The sequence below is a fragment of the Ammospiza caudacuta genome, chromosome 3 (assembly GCF_027887145.1).
Source record: "Ammospiza caudacuta isolate bAmmCau1 chromosome 3, bAmmCau1.pri, whole genome shotgun sequence".
Classification (NCBI taxonomy): Eukaryota; Metazoa; Chordata; class Aves; order Passeriformes; family Passerellidae; genus Ammospiza; species Ammospiza caudacuta.
Window position 1 is genome coordinate 115758716 of NC_080595.1, and position 22459 is coordinate 115781174.

At 42.5% G+C, this 22459-nt stretch overlaps 1 protein-coding gene across 2 annotated transcripts in view; it reads right to left on the minus strand.

Moving 5' to 3' along the window:
• Positions 1-22459, minus strand: part of MSRA (methionine sulfoxide reductase A) — a 240447-nt gene that overhangs the window by 137187 nt on the left and 80801 nt on the right. For both annotated transcript variants that reach the window (XM_058801816.1, XM_058801817.1), the window contains exon 2: positions 14243-14311. In XM_058801816.1, coding sequence (XP_058657799.1) covers positions 14243-14311 — 69 coding nt within the window. The remainder of the gene's footprint in view (positions 1-14242; positions 14312-22459) is intronic.

Sequence of the window (22459 nt, forward strand, 5' to 3'; positions counted from 1 at the left end):
ATCAGCCCTTAAGTGCAAAATGTTGGGATTGAAATTGCTTCTGTTTCATGTCTAATCCATTATAGAGTCATCTTGAGGAGTCCTGTAGACACCTGATATTTCTAGCCCACAAATATGATGCCTGAAGCATCCCAAGGACACAGAAAACAATGTAAAAGTTTATGGTCAAAAATCTAGTTCCTTGAACTATTTGTTTACTGCTTCTAACTTCTCTTACCAAATAAATTATTTGAGCACTGGAAATATGATGAATAAAAGCATCGGAAGTTCTTAGCACAGCCCTAAATTGTACAAAAATGGAATCAAAACTTATCATGGAATGATTTGGGTTGGAAGGGACTTTAATGATCATCCAGTCCCACCCCTTGCCATGGGCAGGGACACCTCCCACCATCCCAGGTTGCTCCAAGCCCCACCCAGCCTGGCCTTGGACACTTCCAGGGATCCAGGGGCAGCCACAGCTTCTCTGGGCCCCCTGTGCCAGGGCCTCCCTTCCTGGACATTGGATAATTGGATATTAGCAAGGAATCCACCATCCCAGGGAAGAATTCCTTGCTAATATCCAATTTAAATCTGTTCCCTGTCAGTTTGGAGCCAATCCCTCTTGTCCTGTTATTCTAGGTCTTATTTCAAAGTCCCTCTCCATCTCTCTTTCAGGTTCCCTTCAGGTATTGGAAGGGGCAAGTAGGTCACCCTGAAGTGTCTCTTTTACAGGCTGTACAATCCGAATCCTCTCAGCCTTTCCCACAGCAGAGCTGCTCTATCCCTCTGATCATCCTGGTGTCTCCTCTGGACTTGTTCCAGCATCTCCACACCCCTCTGATGTTGGAGCCCAGGGCTGGGGCAGCTCTGCAGGTGGGGTCTCACCTGAGGGGGGCAGAGGGGCAGAATCTCTGCCTCCCCTGAGGTTTCTGAGCTGGGTCATGTCCAGCTCTCACCCACCAGGACCCTCAAATCCTTCTCCCAGGCCTGTTCCATCCCTTCATCCCCAGCCTGGATTGATCCCAGGGGCTGCCCCACCCCAGGTGCAGCACCTTAATCTGAATGAGCACAGCAGAATGAGCCCACAGATACTGTCACTAATCATGCCTCAACCTGGCCACCCTCCTCTGTTCTTTCAAGAAGAGAGCAGTTTCTCAATATATTATGTTTCCAAAGTCTGTTAGGGATAAAAAGAACCTCTGCTACAATAATGTGGTGAAGAGATTAAGATAGAGCTACACGGTCCTATCATCAAGCTGATTATTTGCTTCATTGCAAAGCATCACATCTTTAGTTCAGCCATTGATTTGAGGCTTTCAAATCATTTTGTGATCTTCCTTCACTCTGAGCATTCCAGCGCTTGGCAGAGATTCATTTTAGATCATCCCCGGTCATTTGCCACACTTTAGTGCTCCACTACTCAAGTAGAACTTGATATACACAGAAAATAAGAGATGTCATCAGGGCTGTGTAATCCATTTCATATAAATCCATCTCTGCAATAACACCGAAGCCTTACCCTTGTCTTGTGAAAATCTCTCTTATCTCCCAAGCCACCTCGGGGAGCTTGAGATAGAGAGAAGCAAAACAAAATATATTCTACTCTTATAAAAGCAAAGAGCCACGTTTTGTTACCAGCAAAATAGGAATCACTTCTAGGGCCTTGCTGCAGAAAACAATAACTTGTTTACAAGGTTTGTTTACTGCAAGGAATAGAAAAATTGACTTTTCTTTCCTTTTTTTTATTTTCTGATGACTATTGCTGAGTTAAACGAACTGCCACAGCCACATTCAGCAAAAGTAATCTCATATTCCTTATTATATTCGTAGCCTTAGATTTCAAACAACAACAGAAAGCTGTAGGCACCCTGACAATTATTTAAACCTACAATCTATAATTGCTCAAGAGCAAAAAAATAATTACGTTCATATAACAAGCAATTCAACAAGCAGCCGTTTCGTCCTCCTTTCCCCTTAACCCTTTTCCAAACCAATAAATGCCTTCCAAGAGCATTCAAATGGATCTATTTTGAACCATAGCTGTCCTTAATGGAAATATGGAAGTTCCAAGAGTTATTTTCTCATCTGTTGCAAGGCAATGCAATGATGGTGAGTTCTTACTTGCAAAAGAGAATAACTCTTCCTCCCCATCTCCAAAAAAATAAAACCCAAAAGATAATTACTCAAGAAAATACCAGAGTAGATTGTTAGAGAAAAACTAATTTATATCCAGAGGGTCAGACAGAGGCCAAATATTAATGTGGTCAGTCATTTGCCCATGTGTGCAGCACAATCATTCCCAAGAAACCTGGACTGGCAGCATTGGAAATAAAGAAACTATAAAAAACTCCGAGGCAGAGTGGCACCAATGGCTCAGCAAAGGAATTGCCATCATTCACAGCAAAGTCCATGACCTGCAGCTCTCCAGATCCATGGTTTCCTTAGGCATCCCATAAAAAACCACCCAGTGCCCTCCAGACTGAGCTGAAGGGCTGTGGTAGCACAGTCCTGCTGCAATAAACAGCCTGAGCTGGATTTTGGGGAGCCTCTGGCACAGATCCTTGTGGGAACGTGTTTGGATAACTGCAGCTATCCAACCAGGCTGGGATAACTTGGGATAACTCCACAGTTATGGGGAATGAGCTGTGGTGCTCCAGGATGGAGCTGGATCATTCCATGCTCTGCACCCAGCCCACCTGAGCCCAAGCACATCTCCCATATCCATGTCGGAACTCAGGACACCCCTCTGGCTGTCCTGGACTGCCAAGACCCCTGCCAGGGGGCTCAGAGACCCTGGCACAGAGCCCAAGATGCTTGAGGTTTTTATTATGACCCATGGAGCAAATTACCAACCTTATATGAAGATCTCCAAGCCATGACATTTAAAGTAGAATGATAGTGAATTTATCACAGGGTGAAAAATAGATTTTTTGGGGTTTTTAGAATGGGGGTTCAGGGGCGCAAAATGGAGGGATCTGGGTGTGTCCAGCCTTTCTCCTTCTTTTTCTTCTTGGCCTCCATCTTCTGCTGTGATGTTGGCACTTTTGGATTGGTTTAGAGTAGGAACTCACTGTCTAACATAGGTGATAGGTATTGGGAAGTTATTGTAAATATTGTACACGTGGTTTTCAGTATAAAAAGATAACACTGAGGCAGGCAGTGCCTCTGACTGTCTTGCTGAGCGGATCTTGGCTGGACAGGAGAAAAAAATTTAAAAATAAGAAACAATAAACAACCTTGAGACCAAGAACTAAGAGTTCTGACTCCTTCTTCAAGTGCCAGGCTGGGAAAAGAGACTTTCTAACCCATCTCGGGGTCACTGTGACCAGCTAGAGATCCCAAAACATGCCAAGCCACAGACACATCCACAATAAATTGTTGTCTCATTTACAGCATCATTGTGCGATCAGCCACTTCATCTCCTTTGGAATTCTGGGGATTTTTATGGACATGCAGCTTCAAGGCAGGTCAGGGACTGTTATTGGAATGTTTTATCAAGTTTGTAAAATTTGCCCAGCAGAAAAAGATTCACAAAATATCTTTAAATCATTATTTCTTGTGATTAATCATGGAATGAAAGGATGGGTTTGGGTTGGAGGGGACCTTAAAGATCATCCAGTCCCACCCCTTGCCATGGGCAGGGACACATTCCACTATCTCAGGTTGATCCAAGCCCTGTCCAGCCTGCCCTTGGACACTTCCAGGGATCCAGGGGCAGCCACAGCTTCTCTGGGAAACCTGTGCCAGGGTCTCCCCACACTTCTAGCCAGGAATTCCTTCCAAAATCCCATCTTAATCTACCCACTAGCAGTGGGAAGCCATTCCCTGTGTCCTGTCCCTCCATCCCTTGTCCCAAGTCCCTCTCCAGCTCTCCCGGACCCCTTTAAGCACTACAAGGGGCTCTGAGGTCTCCCTTCTTTTTCCACAATACCCAGGATGAATTACTCCCAGATTCACACAGAGGTGACCAGCAAATTACACAATGGTGTGAAGAGGGAACCTGTGAGTGACCAAAAATCCTTCTACATCTGAAAAACATGCCCAGATCTTTAATGCAGTAAAATGATCTTGGGTTTGTTGGTCTCCAGAAAGCAAAGCAAATTAAAATCTCTTTATCCACTGCAGGGATAAACCCCATCCCATTGGGTGAGTCTGAGTGTCACCATTCTAACACTTAAACCCTTGCACTTGTCTTCTCTTGGATTGTCAGAAAAATCCCAGAGAGTCACCTAAATTAATCCCATCCTGCTGTGCAGCTGGATGTCGGAGTCAGGGATTGTCTGGAGCCTTGGGAAGTCCTCACTGGTGCAAATTCAGAGACTGAGGGCGCATGAGGGACGGACACAGTGACAACAACATTCCTCACCACACTCTTCATCCCAGAAGAGTCAAAAAAAGCTGGATAACCAATATACAAACAAGGCTCCATGTCACCCCTTTGGACATGAGGAAGACACCCTGCCCTCTCTCCACGCCTGTCTGTAGATGCCATCCCTAATTCCAAACACATTCCAGCTCCATCCCCTCGACTCGAGCACGTGTCTGCTCCTGCATAATTCATTACATGACTCTCAATAATTTTCAGTCAAGGTTCAAGCAGGAATATGTCACACCAGGATTAGATTATTTATGAGCATAATGTTGGATTTAAGCCAATGACACACCAATAAATTTTATCTCCAAGCCTGGCATATCTCATGCTGTTTTCCCTGGCTCACAAACAAATAACGATGCCTGTCTCAGAATTACTCGCATTCAACTTAAATCAGATTTTTTTTTTTGTGGTTAGCTCTTATCTTGCTTGAAAAACTGATCATGTTGTTTCTTTCTTTCAGAGGCTGAAGTGTGGTTTTGCTTTCATTTCCCAAGTGTGTCCTGCACAGAGAACAAAGTCAGGTGTTCCAGAAGAAAAATCTGGAATAAGGAGCTGTTTGAGCCTCTTAAAAGATGAGGTTTTACTGTTTTCTAAAGACCAAAGACCTGTGTCACCCAGGAAAAACAGAGCCTGTACCAGCCAGCACTAATTGCCATTGAAAATAATCTAATTTTAGCACTACCCAAAATAAAAGAATAAATAATGTTTAATACATAATACATAAATGCACATTATATATACGCTTAATACATATATATGTTTAATACATAAATACAAATTATATATAAATGTCTATTAATATAAATATTGTTACATAAATAGGTATTGAGAAAGAAAGGATTCTCTGAGCAATTCTAGGAGCAATTCTTCCCATCCAACCTCATGCAAACTTGGAACAACTGCACTGAAATCTCCACTATTTGTGTTCACATGTGGCAAAAGGTGCCCAAGCTCCCATGACACTCACATTCCAGTTGCAATGGAATAAAATGACCTTTAAGGTCCCTTCCAACCCAAACTATTCTGGAATTCTGAGATTCTATTCCAATTAAGCCCTCCACATTTCAGGAGTATTTCTGAGCCAGTATTTAAAAAGTTGGTGAAGATTTTTGTATCTTTGATCTGGAGCAAAGTTATCTAATGATACATTTTTTCAATAACTTCATCAGGTGAGAAAAACTCCTGAAAATCAGGAAAATCACTCTAAATTCTCCCAAACTCAATAACTCAGGAGCAAGCAATCCATATTTTTTAATATAGAACCCTCTTTGCTCAGTCTCACATGCCCAGATCTAAAATTTCTAGGCTGTGCCAGCAGCCTTGTGAAGATAAATCCATTAGGATCTGCTGACAACACTTTGTGGATGTCACAATATATCTCAAATTATCAAAACAGCACAATTTTCCCCCTCCAAAAACCCTCTTATATATATTTTTTTTTTGTGGCTGAACAGAATAAATCATCAGCACTCCATGTGTTTTATTCCATGTCACCACTCTCTTGTGCTTTACTAGCAGAAATCCAAGGATAAATCTGATGGCAAATGTGCCCATCCCAGCACATAAACAAACACATACACAAATATATCTCCTGCAAAGCAGCATCAATCTGATCAGGGCAGCCTCCAGTCATTAACAGGATAATTTACTTCTATTTCCAACTTAAACCAACTCAGAATGATGCCAAGCATATGTTCCTCCTGCTCATTGATATACTCCTATTTATCACAGGCAAGGAATTACTTCTCTGCAAGGCTTTTGCAATTGCTCAAGGTGCTTGTGCTGCCTTTTTAGCATGGGAAATAAAAAAAAAAAAAATTTTAAAAATTAAAACCCTAAATAAATACAATATTACTAAATTTTCAAAATTAACATTTAGATAAATAAGAAAATAATTATCTTCTTCAAGAAAATTCCTGCTGTTGGAGATCACTGAGCCATATCCCAGAAGTCATGGAAATTAACTGTGTCTCTACTCTTTTCTGTGGCAATATCCCAGAATTAAAAGGTTGTTTTAAGGTGAATGATGCTGATTAAAAAGCTGCAATCTGACTTTTAAAAACGCCCAGATCTTCCCTAATGTGCAATAGCCACTCCAAGCAGCAATCCACACAAAGCTGAATTCTTCATTACCTCAAGAAACCTAAATTAACATAAAAAACTCCCTGATGGAGGAGCACAGAGATTGTGTTTGAAGGCCACATTACTTTAGTTTTCTGAAGGAAAAAGAGATGTGGCTCCTTTGAAAGCAAAGGATGTTTTGAAGGGTTGTGCTCATCAAGGACATCTTTCACTTTGTGTTAGGGATATTTTATTGTCCCTTATTAGTGTTTATAAATGTCAGGAAATGTCTTTGGTGAGGACTAAGCAGAGCTGTAGCATTTTGTTTTTATCAGGGTCTCCTTGCCTGGTGCTTTGCCCATTTACATTCCCACAAAGCTGATGCACAACTCCATCAAATCAGAGCAGCAGCATTTAAAGCACAATCCTCAGGATATTTCACAGGACAAGAGAAACTGAGCATTGAGATTTTTATTTCATAAGGTACCAGAGTTAAAGTTTTTTCGGTGTTTATTACCTTATTGTACAACAGGTTCAGGGGTAAATTTTCAGTTCAGGGCTTTTCTGCTTAGGTTTTAAAATCTAAACAGAGAACATGCCCTGGCAATGATTTAAAACAAAACCCTAGAGGTTTGACCAGCAAACCATAGCATCTCACTTCAGGCAAGGTTGTGAGGAAGAAGATGATCTGAGGAGAAGGATTTGGGGATGGTGGTGAAGGAAAAGTTGGACACACCCTGGCCATGAGTACTTGGAGCCCAGAGCCCCCCATGCCCTGGGCTGATCCCCCAATGTGGGCAGCAGGTAAGGGGGGGATTCTGCCCCTCTGCCCCTCTCAGGTGAGACCCCACCTGCAGAGCTGCCTCTAGATCTGGGATCCAATATCAGGAGGATGTGGAGCTGCTGGAACAATCCAGAGGAATCCACAGAGATGCTCCAAGGGCTGAAGCCCCTCTGCTCTGGAGCCAGGCTGGGAAAGCTGGGGGTGCTCACCCTGGGGAAGAGAAGGATCCAGGGAGAGCTCAGAGCCCCTTCCAGGGCCTAAAGGGGCTCCAGGAGAGCTGGAGAGGGACTGGGGACAAGGGATGGAGGGACAGGACACAGGGAATGGCTTTAAACTGCCAGAGGGCAGGGATGGATGGGATATTGGGAAGGAATTGTTCCCTGTGAGGGAGGGGAGGCCCTGGCTGTGGTTTCCCAGAGAAGCTGTGGCTGCCTCTGGATCCCTGGAAGCGTCCAAGGCCAGGCTGGATAAGGCTTGGAGCAGCCTGGGATAGTGGAAGGTGTCCTTGCCCATGGCAGGGGGTGGGACTGGATGGTCTCTAATGTCCCTTCCCACCCAAACCATTCCATGATTCCATATTTAGGCAGTGGCTTCAATTATGATGAACCAGGGCCACACAGCAGGGGTTGGGAACTGGGCCAAGTTTCAGACCTCTCAAAGAGGCAGCCAAAAGACAAAATCAGTGTCTGGAAGAGAGGAAAAAGGAAAATGGGAAATAAGGGTAGATTTCTTTAATAAACACCCTGGAAAGGTAAGAATGGCTCCACAGTTTGGTTTAGGGACAGAGCAGCCTCCCTTTAGGCCACTCCCTTTTGTTATGCCATGATTTCCAAAGCTTTTTCTCTCATTCCAGAGCTGCAGAAATGCTGTGTCCACTTTCTCATCACTATAAAACAGGCAAAAAACCAGGACAGCATTAATTCCTGAAAACAGGACAGCATTAACGCCCCAGAACTCTGCAAAGCCAGCCAATTAATACACTTCCTTCTCTTTTCCACATGCTGAAAGAGAATTAACACAAGAGACATGAACCCCTTCTGCAATACATTCCCTCTGGCTCTCAATTTTTCCACAATGTGATCCTTGCACCATGTGATGATATTGCTGTGGATGTTTCTCCTCCATTTGGGTCAGAGCAAACACGCCTGCTTCAACATCATCAGGTCTTACATTTTCTTCAGATAGAGATAAAACATCTTCTGATGTGTAGCATTGTTTTAAGGTTTCTTTTTTTTTCTTTCAAAAAAAATTGCTTGTTCTATTTTTACTGTCTACAGAAAAAAAAATAAGAAAGAAGGAAAGGGAAAATAAAAAGGTGCTTCTCTTGAGGGCCAAACTTTTGATCCCTGTGGTTTTCTTTTTCTGGTGAAAAATAGTCATTGAAAATTCAGCTGGACCAAAAGACTTCCTGACACTGGTCCTCCTCTGACACAGCCACCAGCAGCTGTTCCGGGGGGACAAAAAGAACCCTTGTATGGATTTATCTGTTCTTGAACCCATCACCCCACTTCCAAGGGAAATCATTTTCTTTTAGTTGAGAAGTTGCGCTAATGAGGCCTTTATCCACAGAAAGAGAATGGTTTGGGTTGGAGGTGCACTAAAGTTCATCCTGTTCCACTCCTTGTCATGGAAAGGGATAAATTCCACCACCCCCGGTGGCTCCAAGCCCCATCCTGTCACTGTCATATTTTCTGGAAAAATCCCTTTGCCCAGATTTCTTCTCCTGGGAAGCTGAAAAGCCTCAGAGAAAAATGAAAACAATAATTATCTTATTGCTTCTCCTGTGTTTTGCTGCTTTGGAATGTAGTTGGAGATTGTTTATCCAACAGGTGGTTGTTTGATTGGCTTAATGTGAATTGTTTTTATTTAAGGACCAATCATGGTCAGGCTGTGTCGGACTCTGAGGAGTCCGCCATGAGTTTTTAGTTAGTATCTTGTTAAGCCTTCTGTAAGTATCCTTTCTCTATTCTTTAGTGTAGTTTTAGTATAGTATTCTTTGAGATAATATAATATAGTATAGTATAGTATAGTATAGTATAATATAATATAATATAATATAATATAATATAATATAATATAATATAATATAATATAATATTTAGCCTTTTAAGAACATGGAGTCAGATTCTCAATTCCTCCTTTGTCCTGGGGACCCAGCAAATACCACACTGTCCAACCTTTATGGGAAGGAGCTGACACCCCCAAGGGAAGGAGGTGAAGCCCCCAAGAGCAGGCTGTGTTGGAGGAACTCTCTTTTCCAAGAGCCCCAAGGAACAGCTGAGACCTTGCTGGACAATCCTGGGGGATCCTGGTTGATTTTTTAAATAACCTTTGGAAGCAGTGGGAATGCAGTTGTGGCAGGACACAATAACTCACAATAGCTCACGCAAAACACAACAATAATCCATAACAATCCCATAATCCATGGAATAACTGGAATGTGCTGCTGTCTAGTAAGTGCAGAGCAGAAGGTGACCAGGCCTGGATCTGTCTGCCAGCTCCAAAATATCCATAATTAGACCTTATCAGTTCCTTAACATCCTATTTCTGCCTGCACTTTGTTTACATCAAGAAACCAATTATCGCATTACAAGCCAGTCTGTGTCAAGCAAATACAGCTCAATGTGCTCCTACATTCTAAAAGTGTTGTAATTACAAATCTGAGCTGTTGCCAGATTTCACTGGAGGTAAATAAGAGCCCTTCTATGCACACACCATATGCACAATGCTTCCTCTTGGAGAAATCAGGTGACATAGAAATCCTAGGGAATACAGAGGTGCTCTGGGATTAACTGGAGTCTTGCAGCAGCAGCTGATAAGGAAAAGGACTGCTTAAAATTCAACAGAAACCTGATCAGAAACATCTCTGAGCATAATTTACCTGCCTATGGCAGGGGGTTGCAATGAGATCTTTAAGGTCCCTTCCAGCCCAAACCACTCCGTGACGTTATCATAATGCAAAAGTGCATTTAAATGTGTTTAAAATATGCAAGAGTTACAATGGTGCTGAGGAAAAGACTAATTTCTTGAAGTTGTGAATGTTCTGGAGCTTTCAGGCATTTGGGGTTTTTTTACCCCTGGGAAATAAGTTGAATTTAAACCCTAAACTGCTTCTTGTCAAAATATTATCATCCGCCCTTATATATATATTTGGATTTTGAGTTTTGATTAGGTTTGGGGTCAAAATCAGTCTCTTAAGACAAGGAATTTTTAACTGAATATATCCATGGGCACAAAACTTCCAAGAAAACTTTCTGGACGGGCATTTATAAAGGGCTTCTACTTTATCACTCATAACACAAACATGTAACATTGAGTTCCACTTGTTCCATGGAAACACAGAAAGCCAGGATGGTTGGGGTTGGAAGGAGATCACCCAGTTCCAACCCCTGCCACTGTCTCAGGTAGCTCCAAGCCCCATCCAGCCTGGTCTTGAACACCTCCAGGGATGGGGAGTCCACAACTTCTCTGAGCAGCAGTCAAGGAATTTGGAAATAAGGAATTTTTGACACAGCATTCCAGTGTCTCCAGTCAGGCTGTGCATGTGCACATCATGTTCCCTTTGTGCTTTAATCATAGCTGGGAGCTGGATTACGAGGTCACAGGATGGGGAGCATGAAGAGATTTCCATTAAAGAACTACCCTCACCCTTGAAACGTGGCTTTTTTCCCCCACTGCAGAAACAAGGACACATTTCTTTATCCTGCTGAAAAATAGGTGCACCTCCAGCAGCTGGGTGATGCTGAACAGACAACAGGAGAGCCTCGAGATAATTTAAATAATCCTTTGAAACCTGTGAGGTTCTGCTGTAGATGGGAAAGCTGCAGGAACAATGCCCTGAGTACATTCACCCTGTCCCTTGATCCAAACAAGCAGTCACACCATCATGTGAATAATGCACCATTAGGAAAAGCATCTTGAGGAGGTTTTGCAGGAGGGGGAGCTGTGGAATGAAATCCAGCTGCGTTTTGCAGCAGGTAGAAGGCTCAGTGTTTACAGCCCTGCATTATATTTCATTCTGCTGGTTTATTGGTGCATCTAAAGCTATCCAAGCAAGAGGAAAATTCACTGCAAATTGGCTTCTCTACACAACCAACTTTTGGGTTTTGCAGATCTTTTTAAGCAATCACAGGATGGGTCAGGTTGGAAGGGAGCACAGTGGGGTCATCTGGTCCAAATCCCTGCTCCAGCAGGGTCATCCCAGAGCACAGGGCACAGAATTGTGTCCAATGGGTCCGGAATAACCCCAGTGAAGGAGACTGGGATAACCCCAGTGAGGGAGACTGGGATAATCCCAGTGACAGAGACTGGGATAATCCCAGTGAGGGAAACTGGGGTAATCCCAGTGACAGAGACTGGGATAACCCCAGTGAAGGAGACTGGAATGACCCCAGTGAGGGAAACTGGGGTAATCCCAGTGAGGGAGACTGGGATAATCCCAGTGAGGGAAACTGGGGTAATCCCAGTGAGGGAGACTGGGATAATCCCAGTGAGGGAGACTGGGATAATCCCAGTGAGTGAAACTGAGATAATTCCAGTGAGGGAGATTGGGATAACCCCAGTGAGGGAGATTGGGATAACCCCAGTGAGGGAAACTGGGGTAATCCCAGTGAGGGAGACTGGGATAATCCCAGTGAGGGAGAGTGGGATAACCCCAGTGAGGGACAATCAACACCCTCTCTGGGCAGAAAGAAGGATCTCTTCTAATCCTGCTCTTCCCTGTGAATCCCAAGGATTAAAGGATCTTTCTGGAAGAGGGGTATGAAAATCCTGTCTTGGTGAGATGGAGTCAGAAATTCAACTGGCTCAGGCTCTCTCCTGAGTTTACAGAGTCCCAAAATACAAAGAACTTGCAGTCAACAGGATCACACAGGGATAGGATGAGTAATAATCCCAGGAGAGGAATTCCTAACTGATCGTTTTCTTCTTCTAGTGCTTGTTTTAGAATCAGAGAATCCTGGAATGGTTTCATTTGGAAGGGACCTTAAAGCTCATCCAGCTCCATGGGCAGGGACACCTCCCACTACTCCAGGTCGCTCCAAGCCCCATCCAACCTGGCCTTTCATTCCCATTCACATGGATTGAAGGGAGGAAAATGAACTGCAGATCCCTTTTCCCAATCCCATCTCCCCCAGACTGGGATGCCAGCACCAACAAATGCCAGGGATTGTCACCAGAGCTGTGTTTGTGCACTATTCCAGTGCAGGTCTAATAGCAAAAATCAGGATGTGGAAGCTTTCTGTTCCTTCACAGCACAGATGGCACCAGCCTGAGCTTTCACCACTTCACTGTGTGCAATCACAGCCTAGTGGAAAATCTAGGGCAAGTGAAAAACTATGGAAGTTCCCAGCATTGATGGGAATGTTACAGAGTTCCTCAGGAATGCTTCAAAGTGTGCTGTTTAATAAGATTTTACATTTTTCCAATTAAATTCTCTTGCTTTCTGTGATTTTTTGCAAATTGTGTACAACAATAGAACCAACACCCATCACAAACACTGGAAATCTGATCTGATCGTGACACAGAAAATAAAAACAATTTTTTAAAAAAAGGAGCTTATTTTTTTAAAGAAAATATCTAAACAGCACAGACTGCATCAATATCAGACTGTACCAGAACCCTCTGACCCTCCCTGCTGTAAGAAATTCAAAAAGAATCTCTAAATCCATCTCAGCCTTGGAGATTAAAAGGTTAAAATCATTTTCTGTTTGCTCCAAAAGAAAATTATGAAACAATCACTCATTCCACCACTCCAATAATGTGTTTATGTTCCCAAAATCCACAAAGAAGGAGACTGACAGAAAGGATTGGAGGAACTCTGAAGAGAAGTTGAATAAATCATGTTGGAAACTGAAGGGTGACACCCACAAACCATTTCTCCTCTTCATCCATGAAACTACACCAACATTAATTCCACAGGAAAGATGACACTCACCAAGATTTTTTGCTATCATCAATTTAAAAGATCATTTTGGGAGTATTAAATTAATGTATAAAGGAGTGATTTAATATTTACTTCAGCATCACAGAAAGAGAAATATTTAATAGAATATAATACATTTCCTAAGGCATTTTGGACCATCTTGCACATGTTAGTAGAGAAATATATCCTTTGTAAACAACTTAGTTGTATCAAAACAGCATTAGGAAATTTTTCATTCTCTGTAGCAATTAATTTTAATAATAACTGCCATAGAAATCCACTTTTTTTCTTCCCAGCAAATCCCAAAGGCTTGCCTTAAGGACAAACATCAGCCCATCCCAAAAAGAGAGCTCTGACAATTCCCAGGTTTGGGTAAAGTCCAGATCCTGGTTGGAAAGGGTGATTTTGATCCATTTTAGGATATTTATTACTTCCAGCAGTAATTAATTTCTCTGAAGAAACACCTTTTCAAGTCTTCAAAACAGGCTCAAAGAATGACATTTTCATAGAAAAGAGACAGATAAAGAGAAACCAAACTTTTTCATTTTTCCAGCTGGCCCCTTCTCCAGCTCTGATGGCTCCTGACAGGAATTCCACAGGAATTCACAAGGTCAGGCAGAAACCAGCAGGTTTGGTTTGGTTTGGGGCATGTAAAAGGTAAAAACCTTCCAAGTCCAGGAGATCCCAAACAGCTGGAGTTCCTTGCATGGCTTAAAGTGGGGAGAATCATAGATCATCTTCAGAATTTTGTTTAAACTAATGAATGAATGATATTAGAGAAATTATCATACATTTAAAAAGGCATTATTTTGGATTTTTTAGGGAACATTTGGATTTTTTAGTATTTGCATTTACATTTTCTGTTTGTATAACTAAGAAAAAACATTTTTAGTGTATTTCTTTCTAAGAAAAACATTTTTAGTGTATTTCTTTATATGGAAATGACATATAAAGGACATCTCCAAAATGTCAAATGGCTTTAGCTGGTGTCAGTGATTGGAAAATGGCAGGAGCAGCCCAGGTTCTGAAACTCAAAGGAGTCAGGCTGAAATTAAGAAATTTGGAATGCAGCAACACCGCAGAGTTTTGAGCTTTTATTTTCAAACTGATGCCTTACCAAACAGAGCCATCTGTGTTCCCTCTGGGAAAGGTTCAACCATTCTGTTCCCATTGACATGATGTTTATCTAGAAGGGGGGAAAAAAAACCAAGTTAAAATGTGATAGAGTATTTGCTTTGCATAAAAATCAATTGTTTATTTCTCACAGATCCATTGAAACCTGAACAATTCCTATGGGCAGGGACAACTTCCACAACTTCCAACTATCCCAGGTTGATCCAAGCCTGTCCAGTCTGGCCTTGGACACTTTCAGGGATGCAGGGGCAGCCACAGCTTCTCTGGAAAGCCTTTTCCAGGGCCTTCCCACCCTCAAAAGGAACAATTCCTTCCCAATATCCCATCCAACCCTGCCCTCTTGTAGTTCAAAACCTTTTCACTGCCATCCCCACATTGATTTTTTGCTGCTAAGGCACATTTTAAACAACAGCGGCAAGAAACGCAACTGTCCGAATTCAAAATACAACTTTCTGTTCACAAAACATTTCCCAGGGAGAAAATCAAGATGTTTTCTCAATGCAGGCACTGTTTTAATTCCTTTAGTCCTGTTGCTGGTGAGGAATAAACCAGGTCAGATAAGGAATGTGGGCTCACTTGTGAATTCTCTGGAAACAACATTTCTCATTAGCGGGGAGGCACATTCCTAATCCCAGCTGGCATCCAGCATTTACCAACAGTCGGTGAGAAAGGAAAATCAGGGTCATCTGCAAGTGGAGCAAGAGGTGCCACAAGTCAATTGGTGGCATTTAGGAAAATTGATTGTCCTGTGCCACGGGAGAGAAGCTTTGGGAAGAAAATTGTTGGGAAGCTCCAGAGTGGGAGTAACACGACCAAGGTTTCAACCTCGTTAGCTGTAGCTGCTATTCCCAACATGATCTACAGCCACGGGAGAGGAGTGAACAGTCAGAAAAATTACAGAACATCTTGTAAGATCAAATAAACTAACCCTGCCCTCGCCCTGATAGCTGCCTTCATTTACAGAGTGAGTGACATCCATGATGTATGAAGCAGTTATCATTTCAAATGGCCAGGCTTTCAATATATTAAAATTAAAATTAAACTTTCAGAGGTGAGACAGGCTTGAATGAAAGTAATATTTTCAGAGTTCCCAAGTTGTCTCTCAATGTCTTCATACTTTAATTTCTAAGATCTCAGCCAGATAAAATGATTCATTTTCCTGTCATTCATACTTTGGCTCACTATTTTTTCCAGTATTTCCTGAACAGATGCATTAAATAGTAAAAAATAAATCCAAAACCCCCCAAATTTAAACGGGCCTTAACAAAATACACATTCAACCTTAGGCAGAAAGTAACAACACCTAAATAGCAATGTATAAGTAACAACAACTCTGCCCAAGGAGAAGAAAAGAATGTCCCACTTTAGGGCTTTTTACTGAACAGTTTTCCATGTGAAAATATTTTCATTCTCACCTACAAATTGGATTAACTAACTCCAGAAAATCAGGAATAGTTTGGCCCCACAGAATTGGTAAAAAAAACAGGACTATCACCGCATCTTGCCAACAGAAAGAATAAATTACTTTTCCAAGCTCATTGTCATTCCAGAGACAAGGGATTGCAGTAAGTAGGATAAAACCTGGTGTTACAGAGCCATGGAGAGATTTCCAATGAGCACTGGACTGGCTGTGAGTTCATTTCAGATTTCTGGGGCTGAAAACAGCACATTCCACCCAAATACTGTCAATTTATGGAGGCAATTCATTAATGGGTGCAGAAAAGCTGAATTAGAAGGACATGGATCATCAAATCCCAGAATGGTTTGGTCGGAAGGGACATTAAAGTTCATCCAGTCCCATCTCCTGCCATGGGTAGGGGCACCTTCCACTATCCCAGGCTGCTCCAAGCCCTGTCCAAGCTGGCCTGGAACACTTCCAGAGATGTCTCTATATCACTTTTTGTTTAATCTCCTTGATCCTCATGGTTCCCAAGTAAAGTTAAAGAATAGATTCTTACTTTTATTTCATTGATATTCACGCAGTCCGAATTTTCATAAACATAAATTCATGAATAACAACAACCTCTCAAAACTTCCAAATGCTGCTCCATCATCAACTGCCAAAACTCTAAATTTTCCAAGCTAAGAAAGAGAACTCCTGTGAAACACTGATGAAAAGAACCAGTAGGAGCTGAAAGCAGCACAGATCCTGGAGGACTTGACATTCAGTTTCAGCTTCAGGCAAAGTCTGCTTCAGACAGGTGCAGTGTCTGCCCTGTGCTCCTCAGAATATCTTGATTTTAACAGAAATAATCCTTCACAGATCCAAAATACATGGAAAGATAATCAAAAGTTGCTAAACAGATCCTCAGTATTTCTTAGGCATTGCTCAGTTTTTGTGCCTGTCACTGGATGGTTTCTAACATGGTCCTACAGCAGCCCTTGGCTAAAGAGTCACTGACTGCCGGTGAAGTTCTGTCCACACATGGATTATCACAGAATCATGGAATGGTTTGGGAAGGAACCTTAAAGACCATCTAACCATCTAAAAAATCCAACCCCTGGCATGGGCAGGGACACCTTCCACTGTCCCAGGCTGCTCCAAGCCCCATCCAGCCTGGCCTTGGACACTTCCAGGGATCCAGGGGCAGCCACAGCTTCTCTGGGCACCCTGTGCCAGGGCCTCCCCACCCTCACAGCCAAGAATTCCTTCCCAATATCCCACCTATCCCTGCCCTCTGGCAGTGTGCAGCCATTCCCTGTGTCCTGTCCCTCCATCTCTTGTCCCCAGTCCCTCTCCAGCTCTCCTGGAGCCCCTTTAGGCCCTGGAAGGGGCTCTGAGCTCTCCCTGGATCCTTCTCCTCTCCAGGTGAGCACCCCCAGCTCTCCCAGCCTGACTCCAGAGCAGAGGGGCTCCAGCCCTTGGATTCCAGTCCATGGATTCCTCTGGACTCTCTCCAGCAGCTCCACATCCTCCTGATATTGGATCCCAGATCTGGAAGCAGCTCAGCAAACGGGGTTTCATGAGGCCAAGCAGAACCATCTCCCTCCCTGCTGCCCTTACCATGAGTCTGTATCACTAAACCACTCAAACAGACAAGTTCTTATCTACAAACTATCCAAAAGTTAATTAACCTGGCTGAAATCACGTTTGATCCTATCCCAGCAATTTATCAGCGTGGGCAATCGAGTTCCAATGCCCAGACCTGTTTCTCTGGCACATTTTAATTTGTTAGGATGCATTTTATTTATCCTCCCTGTTCCATGGGTTGATGTTATCACACCCATGATGGATAAATTGAACAATGAAATATGTTCAAACACGAAAGTTCTGTAAAAAATATTTCCTTTCAAACTAGCCTGACTTAGGTTCCAAACAGACTTACAAGTCCAGGGAAATTTAAAGAACTCAGGGTTAAGATACCCCCAATCATTTAATGAACATCACTTCTCTTTTTGTGGACCCAAATGAAGATGCTTAAAAAAGGTTTGGATTCAGAGAATGCTTATCCAGCAGTGAATGAAAATCAGGAATTTTCTGGTCTCAAAATATTCAATCTCTAGCAATCACAGCAAAGATTTGAGAACATTTAAATTCTATTAACAAGAGATTCATATGTTCTTCATATTTGTCTTTTGATATTTTTTTTAAGCCATTAGGGAATATTTAGATTACATATCCAAACTTGTTTCATCAGAGCAGCCAGAAAGTTATTATTTTTAAATGAAAACTGAGATTCTCGCATAATCAAATTAATCCAGGAGTAGGGGTCATATTTATACGCAAGGACTGTTAATTTTCCATGGTAAGTACAGCCAGGAATTGAATTGAAAATAGCTGATTAACCAATTACCAGAAGCCTCCTCCATCTCCTAAAGCACAGTCACAATGGGAACAGGGGAGAGGAGGAGGAAAAGGGAAAAGCAGGGATGGGAACATCCCAAAGCAAATCAACTGTTACTTGAAGGACTCCCTTCCCCTTTCTTTTTTGCCTTTTCTTACATTTTTCCTACATTTCCTGTCACACCACCAAGGTGGAGGATTTGGGCTACAGGGGGGTTGGGAATCTGGGAGAAAAAACAGATCAGGGAACATAAGAATTTTCTTAAGCAGTTATAAAAGGATCTCACAGGTTACAATTTCCAAAAATGGAATATACAGCATAATATAACTTAATTATATTTCACTCACTTGCTTTAGAAAATAGGAATCTGACCTTGGTTTGTGCCTGTGTCTGAGTAAATTAACTGATTCTAGGAACTTCAGGGCTCCAGAATCTCTGTTCACTTTTCACTTGTGAAAGCCACAACTGGCCAATACTTCTATAAAATAGATCATTCATTTATAGGCCTAGATACCTTCAGACCTGATTTTTTAAACCTCAGGATGCTTATTTATTTTTTCACTGTTTCCTAACCCAAGAGATATTTCCTTAAAGAAATGGTTTGTTTCTCTAAAAAGGTAGCTGATGTGTGTGCCAAGAGAAGTCACACCTGTCTCATGTACCAAATTCTGCCAAGAATGAGGATTTGGTAAATTGTGCAAGGATGGGATTGTTCCCAATCCTCACTAATCAGAGAGTAAAATAATTCATTTTATTTATATCCATCCCTCTCCCAAGTTCTCCTGGACACCAGAAAATGCTTTTGGGATGGTTTTCAAAGAACAGAGGGAAAGTTTGGCTGCTAAAGAGAAAGATTGAAGGAAGTGCTTCTGAAGGAATAGGATTTACTTGCTAAATGCCCCCTTTTCCAACCTAAACTAAAGACCCTTCCATTTTAACTTGTTTCTGAAGGAGGAATTCAGATTTCAAATTCTAGGATTTCAAAAACTACAAAAAAAAAAAAAAAAAAAAAAAAAAAAAAAAAAAAAAAGGGGGAAAAAAAGCAGGTAATCAGAGATTCACCGGGGCTCTTGGAGGACTAGAGAGAGGCACACAAGGGAGAGGGCTGCTCTCCTTGAGTGGGATGAGATTTTTGATTTATGGCAGAATTTCGTCCATAAATCCTTCCTAGCTGGTGATGAAACAGAAGCTCTTCTTTCTTTTCAGGTCTAGTTCAACGAGCAGAACTGTCAGTTCTAAAAGCTCCTGTGCAATAAGAAAAGCTCCTGTCATCTCAGATGAACTCTCAAGTGTCACAGTTCAAACCCCTTTGTCTCCCAAAGGATATTTTCAGCACAGAGACACCCATCCCCAATCTTGGTCATTTATGTCTCCACCTCTGATGAGTCTTTTGGATCCTCAGCATTGGCAAAGAGATGGCGAACAGGATCTGCTGGTTTTCTTTCACCTCTCACTTCTCCAGTTCCATCCTCTCCATCAGGAGAGATCTGCTCATGACAAATTAAAAGGAGAGGTGGCTATGTCACAGCAATTCAACAATCTGAATTTTAAATTTTTTTGATTATTTGACCCACAACTCTTTGTAGTATTGTGGTGCTGTCCTGACATGAGGGATCCTAGCTATTATTTAAAAAAACCTGATGTCACTCAATGGAACATTTTCACAAATGTTGAAAAATATGTAAGTTTATTTATCAAAACAGATCAGGAAAGGAAGAGTGGCAGCTGAAACCAGCTTGGAAATGTATTCTGGAGATGATGTCCCACAATGTGACACGCTGTGCTCTCTGCATCCAGGCCATCAAACAGATTGGGACACGGGAACTGACTGATGGCACAGAATGTGATGTGTCCTAGCACAGAGTGTCAGCTCAGCCTCCAAAACACATGGGCCCCTCAGAAAACAGAGGTGCTGCTAAATGAACAAAGGCCAGAAATCACACACTGGGTTTGTTCTGCAGCTCCTGCCAGGAAATGGACCAGGAGCGACAGGAAAATGAGATTTTGGACTGAAAATTAATACATTTCTTAAAGAGAGTGGTGGAGGTGCAGAGGAGGAGAAATAGTGATTGTGAAATTCCCAATCCCCTGGGGTAGAGGTTCTGGGGGAATGAATTCATGGCAGCTGGGACAGAGGAATGGGGTGTGACAGTAAAACATGAGGATCAGGGATATATTAGGGGATAAATAAAGGAAAGTGTCCTGTAAAGTACAGTAACACTTCCTGCTGCTGAGGAGTCAAGGTCACAAACCACGGAGGGGCTGAGGGAGCTGGGAAGGGGCTCAGCCTGGAGAAAAGGAGGCTCAGGGGGGACCTTGTGGCTCTGCACAACTCCTGACAGGAGGGGACAGCCAGGGGGTCAGGCTCTGCTCCCAGGGAACAGGGGCAGGAGGAGAGGGAACAGCCTCAAGTTGTGCCAGGGAAGGTTCAGGTTGGATATTGGGAACAATTCCTGACTGAAAAAGTGCTGTCCAACCCTGGAAAAGCTGCCCAGGAGAGGGGTGGATCCCCTTCCCTGGAGGGATTTAAAAGCCCCTTGGATGTGGCACTTGGGGACATGGATCAGTGGTGGCCGTGGCACTCAGGAATGGTTGAACTCAGTAATCTCTGAGGGCTTTTCCAACCCAAACAATTCTGGGATTGTGAGATTATGTGACCCATCACAGCCTGATTGTGACCATACATTCTATTTTGTCTGCTCTCTGACTCTATAGATGCCAAACTTTGCAGGTCTGGAGTACAACAATTAAGGCTAAAATAAATGTTCTTAAACTTTGACCCGTTGGCCAACTTGGACACTTGGCTTTCATCTTCCACGCTGGATATCTGCATCTGAGTATTCAGTCTTGAATCCTCCTGTACTCTGGAAAGAATGAGACATTTGTGTGGTGATTCATTTGGCATACTATTTTCTTCAGGATAAAACCAATCATACTTAAAAATGTCACTTTCTGAGCACTGATTATAAGGAAAGTAGTGACAAACTTGGATGAATTCCACCTATAACCCTGCAGCAATATCACAGAGATTCAGGATCTGTTCAGGGGAAGGATTAGATGTACCTGTGTGTACACAAATATTTATTAAAATATTGCCTTGACACTGATGGAGATTATGGGTTATGAACCAGAACAAACGTTAACAGTAAAATACATGATCAAAACAGCAAAGGAAACAATGGCAGAGGAAAATAATGACACCAACCAAAAGGAATCTCAGATTGTGTAAGAATCCTGTCTAGAAGGGCTGCCAAATCAGAAAGATAACATAGACAGATATATGAGATACACAAAGACAAAGTAATCAACTCTTGTGGTATTTTTGAGACTGTGACATCATTTCATTTCCCAAAAGCCTAGCTCATGGAGTTCTGTCATAACACAATGAGCAATTCTCATTTTTAAAACTTATTCTTTTTAATCTCCCAGAGAAGATGTGGCTGCCCCATCCCTGGAAGTGCCCAAGGCCAGGTTGGATGGGGTAACACAAAAGAAAATAATAAAAATACAGACACCTTCCACTATCCCAGGTTGCTCCAAGCCCTGTCCAGACTGGCCTTGGACATTTCAGGGATGGGAAGTCTAAAACTTCCTAAAATATAAAACTAAAAAGAAAATAGAAGAGCCTTAAAGCTGAAGCAGGACCTATCATTGAGGTATCCACATACCACAGACTATCCAGGCCATCTCTGCCATTCCTGCTTTTCACGGAGCCTCTTATTAGCACAGGAACTGAATGAAGATGATAAAACACAACTGGATTTACTTCACAATTACAGACAACACCTCTCAAAACCCCACTTGAAACCCTTATATTAACCAGCTTGGGTAAGAATGGCATCAGACAGGCTGGAAAACCAAGAGATCCAAACAAAGGATGGTGATAAACAGAGCGTGAGGGAGCTGGAGGAGATGTCCAGTGGGGTGTGGCGAGCAGGGTTGTTAAGCCTGGGTTTATTTATCAGCTTTATTAATGATCCCAACCAAGGGGTGAAAAGCACATGAATAAAACATGGCCTGGATGCTCATCTGGAACATGGTGTGTGCACCGTGAAAAATGGGAAGCAGCACAAAGCCCTGGGCAGGAATTCCAGAAAGGAGCATGGAGAGAGGCAAAGCAGCTCCAGGAACACTCTGTTCTCCTGCTATGGAATATGAGTTTGCATCCCATAATTATTGAGGAAAAGACTGTCTACAAAGGGCAGGAACAACCTGAGGGGAGGCCTGAAAATTCATGGGAGAAATAAACTTTTATAAACTCTGGAAAGCCACGGGCTGGGGTCTGATCTCTGCTGGTCAGTGAATTCCTGGCACTGCTCAGTTCAGCATCCCCTCACTTGGGAATTAGCACCAGAAATGCCAAATTCTAGGGAAGCCTCTGCAATGCAAAACAGTGCAGACCTAAAAAATCCCCT